Source organism: Neofelis nebulosa, chromosome 5 (genome assembly GCF_028018385.1).
Source record: "Neofelis nebulosa isolate mNeoNeb1 chromosome 5, mNeoNeb1.pri, whole genome shotgun sequence".
Lineage (NCBI taxonomy): Eukaryota > Metazoa > Chordata > Mammalia > Carnivora > Felidae > Neofelis > Neofelis nebulosa.
Window position 1 is genome coordinate 101161294 of NC_080786.1, and position 18744 is coordinate 101180037.

The 18744-nt window shown below is 42.3% G+C and overlaps 1 protein-coding gene across 6 annotated transcripts in view; it reads right to left on the bottom strand.

The window, feature by feature from the left end:
- Positions 1–1415: 1415 nt before the first annotated feature.
- PLCXD2 (phosphatidylinositol specific phospholipase C X domain containing 2) overlaps positions 1416–18744 on the bottom strand; it is a 50802-nt gene continuing 33473 nt past the window's right edge. For all 6 annotated transcript variants that reach the window (XM_058731468.1, XM_058731465.1, XM_058731467.1 and 3 more), the window contains 2 exons: positions 14903–15144; positions 1416–7712 (listed from right to left, as the gene is read on the bottom strand). In XM_058731468.1, the coding sequence (XP_058587451.1) occupies positions 7553–7712; positions 14903–15144 (402 nt within the window). In that variant the 3' untranslated portion in view covers positions 1416–7552. The remainder of the gene's footprint in view (positions 7713–14902; positions 15145–18744) is intronic.

Here is an 18744-nt window from a genome sequence, read left to right on the forward strand (position 1 = left end):
TAGTCTTTGGAGGGGGTGGGTGCAAAGTCACCACCCCCAATACTAAGACTAACTACTCTTGAGAGTTTACTGTGTGCCAGGCTCTGTGATGAAATGTTTTCTGTATAGTGTCTTTTGTAGACTTCTCAAAAACCCATCAGAGCAGGTATTAGTAGTCCTATATCCTGTATATTTAGAGATGTTAGTTTTGTTTAGAGTTATACAGTCGGGATGTGATAGAGCTGGGATAGAAACACAGGGCTATGCATCTCCGAAATGCCTGTTGCCCCAGCTTCTGTACTCAATAGAATGTTCATAAGCTAGTTGTACTATGAAAAATTAATTTGTACATAATATACGCGCTCCATTTTCACAGAGGCAATGTTTCAACCCAAGTGTGTGTTCAGAAATTGAGGCAGTAGTCTTTGCAAATACACCATGTGGATGTTGGGACTCAGACCTATCTCCATCATGCCATTTTCTACTAAAAGCCAATGGGGATGACTGAAAGTGGTGCTTATGAAAGCCCATCAGACCATATAGTAGGGGTGCCTGGGTGGCTCAGTCAGTTAAGCATCCGACTTCGGCTCAGGTCATGATCTCACGGTCCGTGAGTTCGAGCCCCATGTCGGGCTCTGTGCTGACAGCTCAGAGCCTGGAGCCTGCTTCGGATTCTGTGTCTCCCTCTCTCTCTGACCCTCCCCCATTCATGCTCTGTCTCTCTGTGTCTCAAAAATAAATAAACATTAAAAAAATTTTTTTAAAAAGACCATATGGTAGATTTACTAACCATGACTAAAAGTACAGGTGAAAAATCTATGATGTGTTCTTCGATTGCTATGTTAACTTGAACAGAAATAGAGTCGTCCCTAATTTGCTGCTGTAACATTAACTATGTGAAATGAATGACTACTTAGAATTAACTTCATTTCTGCTAAATTCATACACAGGTGTTTCACCAGACCCTGTTATTTTTGCAGGGCATAGGGCAGAAAGAGAAAGTCACTGAAATTAAGTGGGCTCAGGCATTCTACTAAAAAGAATTAGGAATGAAGAAAATATTGGAATTTTCCTTGCCAACAGATTGGACGCCCACTCTAATCTCTGCATTGTTTTATCTCGGTGCTTGGCAATCACTCAGAGTAACATGGGCTCACCATGGTGGTCAGGTGAGAATATGGATGCAGGACCCGGCCAAAGCCTAGCAGAAATGGTTGTGCTGAGGGCAAAGCTTAGAAAAGGATGGGTGACAAGATTGGGTGCACATTTCGTGCACGGCTCATCTTGGGGACTGCAGGTGTGGTCAGCTGATTCCAATATGTCTTCATCCAAAGTCGTATACTAAGATATTTGATTGACACTGGGTCTATAACCTTTAAAAAAAAAAAAGATCAGAAGTGGGTCAACAATAAAATGTATAGAGAAACAAGGAAACATGCCTGCTAAAGCTTTATATTTATTATTAGGTTTAAGCCTATTTAGGTCGTTCAAATAAAATACAAGAAAAGACATAATGTCATCATACCTATTAAATTGTTTTTTCACAGTTAAAATGAGGTAATCTGGCTTTACAATGTTTTAGGTTGAATTAAGCAGAATAATCCAGGTTACAAGAAAGAAGGAGAGATATATTTGAACAATTATTTCCTCGGAGGGAAGAAGCCAAGTGAAACGTGTGTGAATAAGATAATTAAGCCACAAAATACATTTCAGAGTACCAAGCAGCATATAAGTTAAGTACCAAACTTAACTCTAACCTTAAAATTGGTACAATTTACTATTCTGATTTTATTATTTTTTGTTACTTAACTTAGCAAACAGCATGCACTGTAATATAAAACAAGCATAGAGGACAAACAGAATATCTAACAGAGTATTTATCAGATTCACATATCATATCTGAATTGACCAAGACTTATTTTCACTATGACAACCTCTGTATTTTCTAACTGCTGATCGGCGAGGTTAAGTATAACAGTTGGCATATACACAATACAAACACTGCCTACACAGTCTGTATGTGACGCTTATTAACACAGGGGTGCAAACTAGTAAGTATAATAGCAGCAAGGTACCGCCGTGCTTAGAATATGTTCTAAGATTTATCATGTTGATACTATAGATTCATGACTGAAGTGTTACTAGTGCTATAAAGCAATAACATATATTAAACTGCAAATATACAAAGCAACGGAAGGCTTATCTGACTTCAAAGTGCTGTGCTTCTCATTGGGCTCCAAGCTTGTGAGCATGCCCCTGCGATTTGAATGAAGTATTAGCCCCGAGATCTGGGCCCCAATCAGATTGTGTGTGTGTGTGTGTGTGTGTGTGTGTGTGTGTGCATGCACGCATGCATGCACGTACACATGTGTGTGTCGGGGTCAGAATTACGCATTTGGGACCAGTAAGGAGCAATAAAAACCACTGTGATAGGAGTGGGCTTGGGCCTCATTGAATGTGTGTGTCTATTTGGATGAATTTCACCGGTATTCTGTTATTAACAGTAATCAGCAGATGATCAAGGATGGCCAAGAGGAGAGGAGAGAGTGGTATTCTGTGCAGATCAGAAGGAATGAGAAGGAAAATGCCTCTAGACTATTGAGGTTATCTCAAGATTGTGGGATTGAATTCCCAGCAAAGAGAAGAAAAATATTTTATCCAAACTCTGTGGCTTAGAAAGGAGTTTGAAAAGTACTAAGAATAAGTATCATTGGAGAAAAGACTAGAACACTGTATCCACTGCAGGATAGAAAGAGTTATCTTAGAATATTTTCTGAGCATTTAAGACTGTGCTATTTCAACACCACCAATAGCATTTTGTACTGTATTCTTCCAGGTTAAGGGCCAGTTCAGCAATATAGTACCTTTTGTGTCACTATTTCTCCTAGGAAGCTGGGGAAGCCAGAAGGTAAGAAGATAGTAAGTCTCTTGGGAGAGTAAAGAGCTGTTCATTACCATTTGGAGTTAGGGTGAAGTTTCCAGCTAAATCACTTATCACCTAATCAATTCACTCCTGTGTGTCCCAAGGCAACATTTCTGAGTGACAAAGCCATGATGGCAAACACTAGGAAGCAGTCTGAGGCCGAGGACCGAGGACTACTGCAAAGTTAGTGGAATTGAGAGGGACAACCACGTTCTATGCCACACAGAACAAACTTCCTGTTCGTATGGACATTTGACGTGATCAATTTCTGTGCACTTCCTTTTGGCATAACATGACTGTTTAGCATGCATTTGGGAAAGCCCCCTCTTGGGAACTCAAGTGTGTCGGCAGATTTCATTCAGCTCTATTCATCTCACTATACAGATCACTATGGCGCCAATGTTGCACCAGCTGTCATCCTAGACCACACTTTTGAGAAATGAACCCAAAAAGCATTTCTTCACACACGCCACACAAGGAAGAATTACCATAACTGCACACCTCGTCCCCTGAGTATAAGGCATTTAATTTAATCATACGGGACCTGACATTTTGGGGAGCTAGTTGACCAAGGTTTGCAGAACATCACTAAGGTACCCGAAAACATCTTTATTCCAGATTAAGGAACCGAGGTGGATTTAGCACAGGGTTGCTTACTTGCTCAGCCATGAGAGAGAAGTCTCATGGCTGTGCCCCACTCATTAGGCTGTTCCATTTCCCAGAACCTAACAATAAAAATCTGCAGTCAGCCAATAAAGAACATTCCAAAAACTTCAACTGGGCCATGAATTCATTCTGTAAGACAGTCTGAATTTGTGTAGCCCTACTGCGTCCACGAAAAGAAATCGTTTCATTTCCGTCGTAATTTCTTCTGTTTCTCCACCTTTAGCTTAGCACTAAGCTTTCTCGCCAGGTTGTAATAATGTCTCTTTGGGGAGCACTTTCTTATGGCAGGATTCAGAAAAACAGAAACAGAAAATCCTGACACACCACAAAACTGCATTTAATTCTAGAAGGCTTCACTTCATTGTCTTCTTGAACAGAAACATAACCTTCGTGATGTGAATATGAGGTCATGAAAGGAGAGCCAGGATTCTTAACCTTGGTCATGACCTGGGCTCAGATCTTGTGCTTTTGAGTCTATATAAAAATCCTGGGTTTGGACTGTGGCTCAACTATTTTCAAGAATTCAGGGGTCTGGTCTCAGTGTTAAGGAACATAAATTACTAGAGAAGGAAAATAAATTACTAGAGAGTCTAATACAGCATATATATCATTTTGGGGGGGGCATGACATCCTTAGGTCTGTCAATAATTTAAAAATTAATCCTCAATAATTTATCATTCCCTTCCATCAATTCCATCTTGACTTCTCTCTCCAACCCTAAGGATATCTTTTCTGCCCATGAAACCGCAGTGGTATCTCTAATAGGCTCCAAGTTCAAGCCTTTAAACATTGCTCCAATCTAACTGAAACCTGTGATTGTCCCCTTTGCCACAAAGCCATGGAAATGTGGCAAATGGTCTAGGGAGTTCATGAAAAACCATGTGGAGTTACCATTTCAGGATCACTATGGCCTACATTTCAGAATAACTATGGCCCCAAATCCTATGAAACTAAAGCCCTCTTTGGCTCAATCAAGTAGCTTTTTCATTGATCTTGAAGTTAATTCTGAGTAAGTATGGTAGGCTCGTTTGATCTTGTGAGAGTGAATGATGCGGTTGGGTCAAACATTTTTATTGTTGGCAGTTGTAGAATGAGTCATAGAACTAAAGTCTCCTCTCCCTCTGTCCCGTCACTGAGTCTTCTGCTTGGCCTCATGTCCAAGAGCAGAATGCATATATCCTTTGTATTATATCGAACAACTTTTTCCTGGAGCAGAGATTCTGCCAAGTCAAGGTGTTTATCAAGGGCGAACTGCCAATAATCTTCCTATCTCCCAGAACTCCTGTGTAGAATTTCAAAATGCAAGCCAGGCTGGCAACCCAAAACAGTATGAAGGAGTGAACACCTGCATTTGCCACATAGAGTAGGACTCCATGCACACGACCTTGGGACCATTTTCTGTGCTTCTGTGTCACGCTTGATGCCTTTCCTCTTACTATGCAACCACTGAGGTGCACTTCAGTGTTACAACCCAAGTGAAGTGCAGTTATGTATCTTAAGACGAAAGGAACAAAAATCAAGTAAACATTTCACTGAACAGTCAGCAGCCCTTGGGTGTCACTGGCATCCTCTGTAGACACCCTGCCAACACACCTGGCCTCGTAGCACCAAGCACCTGGACAAAGCTGAGGCTCAAATAAAACAGAGAAGAATAATTCTCCTCTTGCCTCCTGATCTCTTTGCCAAGTAACAAAGGGTTAAAAGAGGGGAAATGACCTAGTCCCTAGCAATTGACCAAGAGTGAAAAAGAAGACCAACTGAAACAATGAGACCACAAATAAAACCCTGAGGGGTGGCCAGGAATTTCAGAGCTTGTCACTGGGGTTTAATATTAGAATTGAAGAAAAATTGAGAAAGTGAGGGCACTTCCTTTCTTACCCCTTTCCAGAGAAGGCCCCCCCAAAATTTGATGATACAATCCCAGGAACCTCTTTGGAGAGGGGGCTCAAATGCAAGAACAGGAAAAGTTAGATCAGATTTTCCCAGAGGCATTTGTGTTGTGGCCCTCCTCAAACTGCAGAAGCTGGAGGTCAGGGATTAAATTATCTTACAGACAGTAGAGGCTGGAAGACCAAGATTTGGGGGTGTGCTTTTGGTAGCTCACCCCAGATACCCGCCATTGCAGGAGACATGTAAGATCCAGCTGTGAGCACGGAAGAATAGAAATGGGAAGCTCCCGGGGGGGTGGCCTAACGGTCTTCACACATACACACATCCATCCAGGATTCCACGTTTATCTTTCTTCCTTAAGAATCCAGATGCTGACATTTCCTTAGGGATCCTCAGACAGTCCTGAGGAGCCTCAGTATGTACACACTCCATGCCCAGTTTTCTTTCCAGCTCCTTCCTTTTCAACCTTCTACTGGAGAGTCTTCCTCAAGAACTGAGAGTTCTTCATGACCCATTGTATCTTCTGACCCAGTGCGTGGCCTGGCAGTGGCTTCTCAAGTCTGGACCACACCCACGCATGAACACTGTCCCAGGATGACTGGGGGAGCTGGGAATATCTGTAGCTGAGTCAGAGGTCACTCACAGTGCTGAAATGCACGGTTCTATTGAAGGGAGAAAGATCAGGGCGGCATCGGGCCTGGGTGAAAAGAGTTCGGGAAGCTCCTTTGTGAGTGCTCTTGAGGTAAGAAGCACTGAAGATACTTAATCTATAAATAAATAAGTGGATAAATAAATAAATAAATAAATAAAACACAAGAGGACTCTTTATAGGTAAGTACCTCTTACCAATGAAAAAAAATCCCCCCTTGAGTTTCAAAGCCCTCATGCAGTGGTGATTAGCAGGCTCAGAACAACCTGCAAAAAGGAGAACAATCAAGACACAAACTGGAAAAGTTCCCACACTGGGTATTTCTCACTTGATGACCCACAAGTCATCCTAAATGTCCCCGAGGTAGTCTTGTTTTCAAGGAGTTACAGAACAGCTCCCAACCCACTTGGAGCTTCCTCCTTAAATCCATTGCACTTTCCCGTGCTTCCTGTGTCTGCCTCCCCGGTGTCACAGACAAGGCTCCTTCCGTTAGCGTTGTGTCTCACAGCACAGACCGAGTCCTAGGCAGACAACAAGGAAATGCGATTCCAAGATCTGGCTTGAAGATCCCATTCTTCAAAAAGGACTTTGCCAAAATGATGCAGGAGTTTACCTGGCAGCCATTTTGGGGAAAGCTACAGATTTAAACCAAAGAAATCGGGCGTGCAGCAAACATGCATGTCTATCTCCTGTTGGGCCCCACACTGAAAGGCTCTTCCACCACTGTTCCTTTCACTTTGAAGAAGGGGCCAATAGAAATAGAAAGGGATCAATGTTTTAAAACCGGGAAACACATTTCTGATACCAAAGGCAGTACGTACTGTTTATCTAAAGAATGAAGGTGACCAGTTCCCAAGCATAAGCTATGGAAGAACAGATTATGGCTGGTACAGCCTGGTGATAAAGAAGTCTTACTCTCTCAGGGAGAAGTGGTGACATTCAACATGCCAGAGAGAGCTGGTGCTTGGCCCTTTTTCCCCTCAAAGCCTTGGGTTGATGTTAGGGCCACCCCATAGGGCCATCCACACCTGCAATGAGCCATTACTTTGACTAAGGATGCCTTTCTGATTCATCTCCTCACAGGCTCAAATACAACATCCTGGAAGAAAACAGGAAACTGGGCCAATTAGGGGACACTCAATGGAACCTGGAGACTCTACTTCCATATTACATCCAACATCATGAGCCACTGGGGAGACCTTGACCTTGATCACATGAGATATGCTTCTTCCCTGGGACTTAAGTTTTAGTCTCATTTGGGAAAAATGCAATTAAAATCTCTGTAGTTTAATCCAAATGGCCCTATGAAGAAGGGAAAACACCCTCCTCCTCCTACTTCCCCATCACTGCCCAGGGACCATCCTAACAGGAAACCCTTCAGAACTCTGGCCTGGATCAACAAAGTCAACATTAAGTTAAATAAATTAAAAAAAAAAAAAATCAAATCAGCATTTAGCCAAAGCTCTATCCTCCTGTAGGAGGTCGTTCAATTCAATGACAGTAGTGGCAAAGTCCACCAGGTCCACGAAGTCCGACGTGATGATGTTGACACCCATGGCTCCGGGCTTCTGGGTTTTCACCCAGTCCAGGATGGCAGGAAGATTCCTGCACAGAAGAGAGAGCAGGGAGCAGAGTTTAAAAGGACTCTTTCAGAAACAGAAATAAGACGTTTCCATTAATGTAACAAAAGTATGTCAATAAAAGCACAAGCCCCCAGAAGTTCATCTGTTTAAGCTTTATATCTCTTTGAGGGATGGAGTGATGTCAACTCCAACAGAGAATTGTACTTTCAAGGTTTCTGCGCTGGAAGACAAGATTATTTGCCGCAAGCACCAAAGAGACAGCCATGTCGATGGGACCTTGAAAGACTAAGATCAAGACCTAATTATTAGTAGGGTCTTTAATTATTTTTAACATGAAAAATTGCAAACATATTGATTGCAACACTGAAATAAATTTATAGTAAGTGCATCCACCATCTAGCTTCCAGCACTAACATTTTACAGCACTTGCCACATAACCATCCATCGACCCACCACTCTATCCTTCCATCAAAACATCTCACATTTTTGACAAGTTCCAACTGCACACATCTACACACATGCCCTAACGCCTCAGTATGCATCTCATTAAGGAGGATTCAATATTTGTTTTAATTTGTTTCTCTTTTGACATAAACTTGCATCCAATAAAATGCACAAATCTAAAAAAAAAAAAATGCACAAATCTTACATGTAACCTAGTTGAGTTGTGACAAACGTAAACACATAACACATACCCCATGTCAAGGTACACAAGGAACATTGCCAGCAGGCCAGAAGGTTCCTGCATGTACCTTCCTCATCAATCCCTGTCCCCATCCTCCCAGAGGCAACAGTTGTCACAACTTTTGTCCTACCATTGATTAAATTTGCCTGTTCTAGAACTTCATGCAAGTTCACGCACTCTGTATTTTTTTTTTTTAATTTTTTTTTTCAACGTTTTTAATTTATTTTTGGGACAGAGAGAGACAGAACATGAACGGGGGAGGGGCAGAGAGAGAGGGAGACACAGAATCGGAAACAGGCTCCAGGCTCCGAGCCATCAGCCCAGAGCCCGACGCGGGGCTCGAACTCACGGACCGCGAGATCGTGACCTGGCTGAAGTCGGACGCTTAACCGACTGCGCCACCCAGGCGCCCCACGCACTCTGTATTTTTTGTGTGAGGTTCTTTGACTAAGCATTCTGGTTTTGGATTCATCTGTGTTGCTATATACGCCAGTAGTCTGTTCTCCTTTTTAATCACTACAGTATTCCACTGCATGAACATAGTAGTTTGTTTATCCATTTTCTTATTGATGAATAAATGGGAAGCTACTTGTTTTTAGATATTGTGGATAAAACTGTTATGAATATTCTTATCTAAGTCTTTTTGTGAACACTTATTTCCATTTCTTTTGGATAAGTACCAACACCTGAAATTGCTTTATTATACGGGAGGTTTACATTTAGTTTTATAAGGAACTTCCAGATCTTTCCCCAAAGAGGTCGTTCCATTATATATTCCCAGCAACAAAATATGAGACTTCCGGTTGCTTCAGAGCCTCACCAACATTGGCACGATTAGTCTTTTTAATTTTAGCTATTCTAGTGGGTATGTAAAGATATATAACAGTGTTTCAGTTTGCATTCTTTTGATGAAGAATATGGCTGAGCAGTTTGTAATGTGCTTATTGGCCATTTGTATGTCTGCTTTTTGAAGTTCTTGTTCAATTCTTCTACGTATTCTTTTTTTTTCTTTTTTCTTTTAATTGTTGAGCTGTAGAAGTTATTTATATATTCTAGATGCTAGTATTTTCTCAGATATGCTTTTTGATATTTTATCCTTGCCCATATGTTGCCTATTAATTTTCTCAATGGCATATTTTGGTGAGTTGAATTCCTTAATTTTAATGGAGTCTAACTCATCAATTTTTCTCTTGTAATTTATGTGACCTATCTAGGAAACTTTTGCCTAGTCCCAAGTCACAAGAATATTTTCCTGTTTTCTTCTATAAGCCTTATGGTTTTAGCTTTCCTGTTAGATCAAAGATCTACCTCCAGCTAATTTTCATGTATGGTATGAAGGAGGTGGTCAGGGTTCACTTTTCCATCTGGATATACAGTTACCCCAGTAGTATGTGTGGCTTCTTAATGGACCAGTGCTTACTCAGTGGTCTCACAAACACAGCCTGTGAGTTACATTTTACAATTTGAGGGTTTTCTATGTGATAGTCAGAATGTTTTGTCCAAAGCAGCTCACAATTTAGTGACATAAACAAATGACAACAATTTAATGTGATGCCTTCTGTATTAGCAGGAAATGGAAATGTCATGGGCGGTACAGAAACGTCATAGCTTTGCATCATGGGAAAAATAGCTCACTGAATACCTGATAAGCTGAGAAGACCGTGGGGAAGACAAAAACTGTGGCTTACGTTTTGGTTAAGGGACTGGAGATTTTTTAGGAGGAATCTGCTCTAGGCAAAAATTGAAAATAAGTTCATCTTAGTGGACTTCTTTCTCTTGTGGTGACGCTGTCCTTGGTTGTCATCTTCTCCTTTCCTTTTCTCTTTCAGAGCTGCCCTTCCTAACCTCTCCGTAGTCTCGACAACCTTATCGAGACCTCGGTACCATTTTGCCTTCCTTTCTCTTTTCCTCTTACCGTGACAATGATGGTCAGTCCTGCGTTGCTTCCCTCACTCAGTGGACTTGATAACTGGCCAGGGGCTAAAACGCATCTCATAAGTCAATTTGCATTTTTATATTAGTAGTCTAATTGGGATTTAAGAAACCACGATCACATGAGTAATTACATTTTTTTTTTGTAATTACATTTTTAACTGGGTCTCCTGAAGACTTAATAACCTCAACTTGACCTCAGCTTATTTAATTTCTTTGCGCCTCAGTCTATCCCCCTGTAAAGTGGGGATAATAATACTATTAACTTCATACAGATTTTTGAAGAATTAAATAAGGTAATACATGTGAAGTGCTTGGAACTACGCGTGGGATATAGTAAGCACCATGTCAGTGTTTGGCACGAGAGAAGGAATCATAGATGATAGAGTGTAGGGTAGAGATATTTGAAGGCCGAAAACAAAGCGCCACAAATAGTCTTCCCTTGGTGATAGAGGCTTGGAATACATACAGTGGCCCACAGGAAGGCCACTGCAGTCCAGAGCCTGATCCATTCAAGACTTCTTTTTAAAATGTACTAGTCAGGGGCAGCTGGCTGGCTCAGTTGGTAGAGCATGAAACCCTTGATCTCGGGGTCGTGAGTTCAAGCCCACTTGGGGTGTAGAGCTTACTTTAAAAAATAATGATAATCTGCCAGTCAGTGTTTAGGTATGTAATGCTGGCGCCATCTTCTGGTCATCATGGGAAAATGAGAATTAAAGGCTTGGTGGCAACTCCAGGTGACTCCAGCCGGAGCCAAACCACAGGGGATCCCTGGAGCCTGAGCAGAGAAATGTGGGAAATGTGCGGTCTCCGGTGACAAAGAGCTCTGTGTCAGCCTCAGGTTGCTCGTATCAACCTTTCCTCAAGGCAAGGATCAAATAACCAGGATTACGTACAACGACAGGAAAATGTAGAACTCATTGTGAGGAAAAACTGCTTTGTTTTCTGAACTCCTGGCCTTTATTTACCAAGGGGGGATCACTGCAGAAGGGTGAGCCAGATACTGCTGATAGGCCTGTGAAGCACCAGGCCCCACGAGCAGAGCAGTTGCTTGGAAACTTCCCTTTGCCTTTGAAGCCCACTGGGAACAAGGCTGGCCCTCTCTGTTTCTGGGTTTCTCTACAGGTAGAGTTGGCATGCCTACTTTGTGCCAGGCACTGTGGTAGGCATTGTCACGTAAGATTCTACAGTTTTGTGCAGTATTACTAATCCTCTTTAAGTGGCGAGAAAGGGACAGATCAGAGACCTCAGGAAACTTGTCCAAGGCCACCTGTTAAGAGACAGCCTTAGTTTGCTAGGGCTGCCATAGAAAACGCCTGACTGGGTGGCTTACACAACAAAAATGTATGCTCTCCCAGTTCTGGAGGCTGGAGTCTGAGACTGAGATGTTGACAGGTTTGGTTTGAGTCTTGTCTCCGCGGCTTGCAGATGGCCACCTTCTTGCTGTGTCCTCACATCAGCTTTTCTCTGAGCACACCCATCCCCGGAGTCCCTCTGTCCAAATTCCCTCTTCTTATAAGGAGACCAGTCCGACTGGATTAGGGCCCACTCTAACGACCTCATTTTAACTTAATCACTTCTTTAAAGACCCTCCAAATACAGTCACATTCTGAGAGACTGGGGCCTGGGCCTCTAACATATGAATTTCCAGGGCACATAATTCAGCCCATAACAGGGACCAAGTCAGGTTTCAGTCTCAGGCGTCTGATTTCAGTCTGTGTCCCTTTCTATGGCCTCATGGCTGCTCTGTCCTTGGGCTTAGGCATAACCTTTTTTCCAGTTGATTTCAGTGTGAGTCCAAGGTTTCTAAGAATCTAGGGGCAACTACCATAGACATTCAGTCAGAATGGCTGTATTTTTCATGGCTTCCTTTCAGGGTGATGAACCATAGCAAACAAGATCTCAGGTCCAAAATTTCACCCAAGAGTTAGGTTAACTTCCCACTGAAAAAGAAAAAAAAGGCACCTCTACATTTGTGGGAAAATATACCTGATCTTTTTCCTCTTGGTGCAGCTGATACCAGTGCCCAGGACCAGTCTGACAGCACCCTAGTACCTTAGTTAGGACAGACTTTTGGCATGTTGGAGTTGCTTCTTGGCTATGCTTCTTCAACTGCCCAGAGAAAATAACAGCTGCATGTCATGCTGGGGGTTTGGGAACAAACTCTTGACTGAGTTTCTCCCGTCTGTGGATGTGGAGGCCTGGCAATGCTTGCTGCCATGTACTATTCTTGAGACCAGCACGGTGGAGAGGCCCAAGTGTCTTTCCAGTCTCGAGACACCTGCTTGCTATCAGTGGGCAAGGGCTCAGCACGCTAGGATCTCTTGGCTTTGGGCATTTGCCGCCATCATTACCACTAAGGTCAAGACTTTTGTGCTTCATTTGCAGCCAGATTAAAGTTCTCGGAGTTGACAAGTATGAAAGACATTGTGACTTTGTGGGTTCACAGCTGTAATCAAGAAGATACGACCAGATTCAGGTACTAGTAAGACAATTACAGGCCAGTGGAGCAGAAAGGAGCAGAGCAATGAAATATGCTATATTCAAGTCAGTGGTAAATATGGAAAAGGGCAACATTAGAATAATCCAAAGTCCAGAGTTAGGGCTTTTACCCTAACTCTGAGTATTGACTCAGAGTCTCAGAGTATTGACCCTTACTAGCTATGTGGGTCTGAGTCACTTAACTTTACTGAGTCCCATCTGAAATGGGGACAAAAATGTGCTCTAGACAATATGCCCACCTGGAGGCTGGCTTAATTTAAGAATGAAATGAAAACATCTGCAAGAAGGTAATTCATATTCTGAATTACAGTATGCAGATATAACGTATTTTTATTTTTAAATACTTCCTCTCCCTTATTAGTACAGCTCCTGGTACAGGCTTTATTATAGTTATTTTCACAATGTTTATAGAAATGTACATGTTTATTTTTCCTGATAGACTTAAGTTCCATGAGGACAGAGACTATATTGTTAACCTTGTATCTTTATTTTATTTTTTGTTTACCTTGTGTATTTTATTTATTTATCTTTTGTTTACCTTGTATCTTTAGACCTAGCTCCTCCCAACTACTCAATCTTTGTTGGACTAATGAATGAATGAATGAATGAATAAATAAATAATGTTAATCCATAAATTTACCAAATGCATGCGGAAAATAGTGTGGATACATGAACATATATTATAAAAAAAAGAAAGTTTGTAATTCTGGGTCTTTCAGAGATATATCGTTGGTTTATGACATTCTCTTTTCCAAGTTCAGCACTAGTAATTTAGTCAAAACTTAATAGAGTCACAAAGTAAGGGTTTCTGGTTTTGTTCATGGCCAACATAAGGCAACATAGGAATTTTCAGCAGCGAACAAAAGTGCAGGTGCTCCCTGCTATGTGAACTCCTGCCAGGTAAACTCCTGTTATCTGGAATGATGCTATCCAAACGCAGAACCAAGCAGGCAGGCACACATTTTTGGAAGAACCTTTCTCTATGTAAACGCTGGTGCTTACCACCTGGAACTCAGGAACCAAAGTGAGTCTTGTAAATATCCTTTATCACCCCAACACTTCCTCAGCTTGGATAACACGGTTGCCCTGTTATCCAAATGTATTTAATTAACATTCCCTTTATCCATATCCATATCCATAGGCACACACACACACACACGCGCGTGCGTGTATGTGTATATAAGTATCTGGAGCTTCTCCTACCTAATTGTACAGTGAGAATAAATTGTGCTCTGAGGAAGTATTTCAAGCTGTGACAGTGCAGGTGGCATCCTCAGTTGCTTCTTAGGATTCATGGTCACTATGGAAGGGACAAACCGTGCCAGGCTATCTCTGCATACCTAGCACCTAGCACAGCTGCCTCACTTAATGCTTCTTTTTTTTTTTTAATTTTTTTTAACGTTTATTTATTTTTGAGACAGAGACAGACAGAGCATGAACGGGGGAGGGTCAGAGAGAGGCAGACACAGAATCTGAAACAGGCTCCAGGCTCTGAGGTGTCAGCACAGAGCCCGACGCGGGGCTCGAACTCACGGACCGCGAGATCATGACCTGAGCCGAAGTCGGACGCTTAACCGACTGAGCCACCCAGGCGCCCCACTTAATGCTTCTTAAATGAGTGAGTACTTGGGCCGGCTGCAAGGGCAGGGCAAGTTCACAGTGTGACCACGTGCCAGAAATGAACAGAGTGCTGTTGGCTTAAAGTGCTTTGCCTTAGCATCAAAGTTCGGAGAGTAGTTACGGTATACTGTATATTCCAACAAAGTATTCAGAGATCCTTTGGCCACAGTTAATGCAAACCACCTCAAATGCACAGATTTTTCAAATATAAGGTTTTCTGTTTTGTCATTATTCTAAATGTTCAAACTATATAATTTTACTGTTGATTCAAAAGAGAATCAAGTTTGTTTTGTTTTTTTTAAACCTTACTTCTGGGGTGGAAGCAAATTTTTTTTTTTTTTTTGTTAATGTTTATTTATTTCGAGAGAGAGAAAGAGAGCACGAGCAGGGGAAGGGCAGAGAGACAGGGAGACAGATAATCCCAAGCAGGCTCTGTACTGTCAGTGTTCAAGTTAGAGGAAGCAAACTCTTACCTATGAACCAGAGTGTTCTTGAGGCCACCAACCAGGCCTCGGGCGATGGTCTTCACTCGGGGCGTGAGAATCGCTTGAGAGACATGGAAGGAGCCCCGTGGGGCCCGCTCACTCAGAGTGGTCTCCAAGAAGAGGATTAGTTTGCGCACACTTGTGGTGTTTGCCCAGGGCGCTGGGATCTTCTTTCCGGGCCACAGGAAGGGGTATTGCTTGTAGAAGGGGCAGTGATAGAAAATAAGAACCTGAAACATTCAAAAGAGAAAAAGGAGAGCAATTTATGAACAAGCTGAGTGTTAACTCCCTGCTTTGTCCTGATTGCTAGGATTAAAGACAAACGAATACAAGCATATAGAAATTAAATCATTATATTTAATATATATTTATATTAATTATAATATGTTATATATTATATATATTATATATGTATTTAGAAAAATCAGTAAGCAAAGGTTTAAGTACTTGTATATGACTTGAAGATTCTTAGCTTTATTTTTGTCACAAACACCTCTAGAAGTATGGCAAAATCCCAAACCCCTTCTCAGATTATGTTTTAAATGAATGTATAAAATAAAATAGGATTACAAAAGAAATTATTAAGAGTGAAATATAGCTATTAATATATTATTAAGTTTATAATAAATTAATGTATATGCTTCACATTAAATAAAAGTATTTTGTTGTAAGTGCACTAAGTTCCATCATTTTGAGTTAATGATGAATTTAAGTGATATTTCAAATAACTGAAACGTAATATGGAAATAGCTGTGATTTCTATGGGGACAAAGTCACCCGTACGGCCGATAGTGCTATGGCTGACTGCCTGCACTCGTTGTCGATGAGTATACTAATTTTCAGCTAAAGGTGACAGGGAACAAATATGTAGATTTTTCCCATGCAAATTCACAGCCTACTTAAATTCTACCCATGCCCCTTCCCTTGGGGCTCTGAGCCCCTGATGCAGAGCCCCGTGGCTGGCGCGGTCTACAAGTTATGGCTCCTACGGTCGTGAAACTGACACTCCTGGGGTTGTGACCAACACATTGAACTAATCTGGGAGTACCTAGAATTTCAACAGTGCGAGCTGACTGAATGAAATAACCCTTCTCACGAGGGCGTGGGAGGGCACTACTCCAGGCAGGGATGACTTCCAGGAGGCAATGGGTCTCCAGCGGGGCCTCTGGGGACTGGTAGTGATTTTGAAAATAATTAGCAAGCCACAGTCACAGCATTAATTAGTTTCTGAGAGGCAGCTGAGGGACAGGGAATTGCTATTTTGATTGTCCCAATTCAGAGCTCTGCTGCCTAGGTTTCTAGAAGTAATAGAGTCCCCCTGCTCCCAGGCACCAGTAATCTCTTCCTGGAGGAATGTCCAGCGTGTTTACACTCCCTGGACCGCAATCCTCAGATAGCTAGCCCAAGAGCATAATCCCCCAGGCACCCAAGAAGGAAGGCTATGAATGTGTCTCCTTTGCAGTGTGTTTAGCTAGTGACTAAGGTGCCTGACCAACTGCTCCTGGGGGCCTAAAGCAAGGGTGCACCAGGCTGGATGCACCCAACAGGCAAATAGTTGTTCTTGTTGTTTTTAATGGTGTTGAGTAATGTCTGACTGACTGCTAATGATGCCTGTGGTAAACACGTGTGTTAATGAGGTTAATCACAGGCTCATAGTAAGCAGATTGCCTGGGAGATTGGGAGGATTTCCCGCTGGCGGTGTAATTGGCTGGTTGGAAGGCTGGGGTCTCCAGCCTGGGGAAGGGGAGAAAGCTGGCCTTGGAAATGGACTGTGGGAGAGGCGGGAGGCTGTGCGATCCTTCTCCGGCAGGCCATTTTCAGAGCTGCCTGGACCCTGAGCAGTGTCAGGGGATAAGAGGAACATGCTATTCTTTAGTCTGCCTTGGAAAAGGTGTAAGGAGTACAAATTGTACAAAAGGGGCTTTATGCCTTTCCTCAAGAGACTTCTTGAGCAATCTGACCCTAAGAGTTATAGGGAGAATTTCTGCTGACAGCAGGAGGCTGACCTAGCAAACCAACCTTATTCTATGGAATTCTAGGGCAGTAACTCTTGCCCCAGGGCCTGTGTTTCGCATCTGCCTCCCTCCATTGCCCTGCTATATTTTTCTCTCCCTTCCAGCTCAGCAATTTATGTTCAGGGTTTCTCTTGAGGCTCAGATTTGAAATCGAATTTCTTTTGAGAATTATTCCTTGATTGACCTCCTCTTATTTTGATGGGTCCTTTACTGGCGGCCCCTGGGCTGTAGATTTATGCTATGTACTATTTTTCAATTGATTGATTACAAACCCCTCTCTTCATAGAGTGCAGGTAGGGCAGTTTTATCCTGCAGTTGTATATCGGTCGTTTTGTATTTTAGGAGTGTTATGTACTCCCACCTTCTCATTAAGATTCGAAATACTGCCACATTGTAGAATAAATCTTCTAATTCACTGTACCTCAAAACCCATAGCCGCTAGGCACATGTATCAGTGAGCTGGGACGTAACTGTCGGGTAAATGAAATTTGACTGAATGGTAGTACACTTCGTGCTATTAAATTGTAGTGATAAAATACTCAGGGGGTTACATGCCAGGCAGCTCATTACATAATGAATATTTAAAGTTTAACCACCAGCACAGGGTAGGTGACTGATGACTGTGAGGTCTCTGTTTAGGTTTTAAGAAGAGACACAGCAAGGAAAACTTCGGGAAGCGAAGAACAGGGAGATCCTCCAATTCAAATGGATGACAGGCTCCCTTGTTCTGATATGTCATCGTAATCTCTTCCCTTCGTAATTTGAGGTGTGTGGTAGTTGGAAGACACAGATTAGCCCATACTTGAAAATGAAGATAGCTCATCCCCCTGCTGCTAGAAATTCACTGTCCGCCCTAGTCAGTATTCCTGAAGATAACCTGTTACTTTTGCAGACTTCCAAACAATTTCGTATGCAGGAAGGCACCCCATCCAGGATACTCCCTGGGCACAAAGTATTAAATCTATATTTATGACAGATATCTGATTATCAAACTTAGCTTTACTCAGATTTGTTCTTACCTGAATCCCAAATTCAAAGGCCCTCCTACAGGTCTCTAGCCCTTTCTTCCATTCTGCTAACTCTCTGTGACTCTCTGATAATAGGGGCTCATGGATAAGGAGAACATGTTTTTATGAGCGTAACCCACGATATTTGTTGTGAAAACCACCAAGGTGAGGGAACGGCGCTGGGACGGCATCAGAAGCTGCGGGAGCTCTGGGGAGCCAGGCAGGCTGCGGCTCGATCCTGGCTCTTGCCACTCACTAGCAATGTTCTCTCCGGCAAGAGGCTTAGTCTCTCTGTAAGTCTCATCTATAAGATGAGGATAATAACAAACACCTACCTCATAGCGCTGTAGAGAGGATTAAATGTGCCAATCCATGTACCAAACACGGAGCAGAGAGGCTCAATAAATGTTAGCTGTTAAGGTGACATTGTTATTACTATTATTTCATATCATAAGAGAGACTCCACTGAGAGAAAAATCTCTCCAAATTAGGCCTTAGAGTCTGAAAAAATATCAACTTAGGTTCAGGGGCAGAGGTGTGATAAATATTTGGCAAACTATCACAAAGTTTCAGCGAGGAAAAGTGGTTTAGAGAAATTTTAAGAGATACTAAGAGTTAACTCATTAACCTCTGTGGAGTCAAAGACGTTTATTTAGCCCTTTTATAGGTGTGCAAAACCACCTGGCATCTCCAGTTACTGAGGCCAAACCTGGGAGGCAACCTTGAAGCCTGTTTCTTTTGCACCCTGAATCCCGTCCACTAGCAAACCTTGTTGGCTCCACCTTCTGGTAGATTCCAAATCTGACCA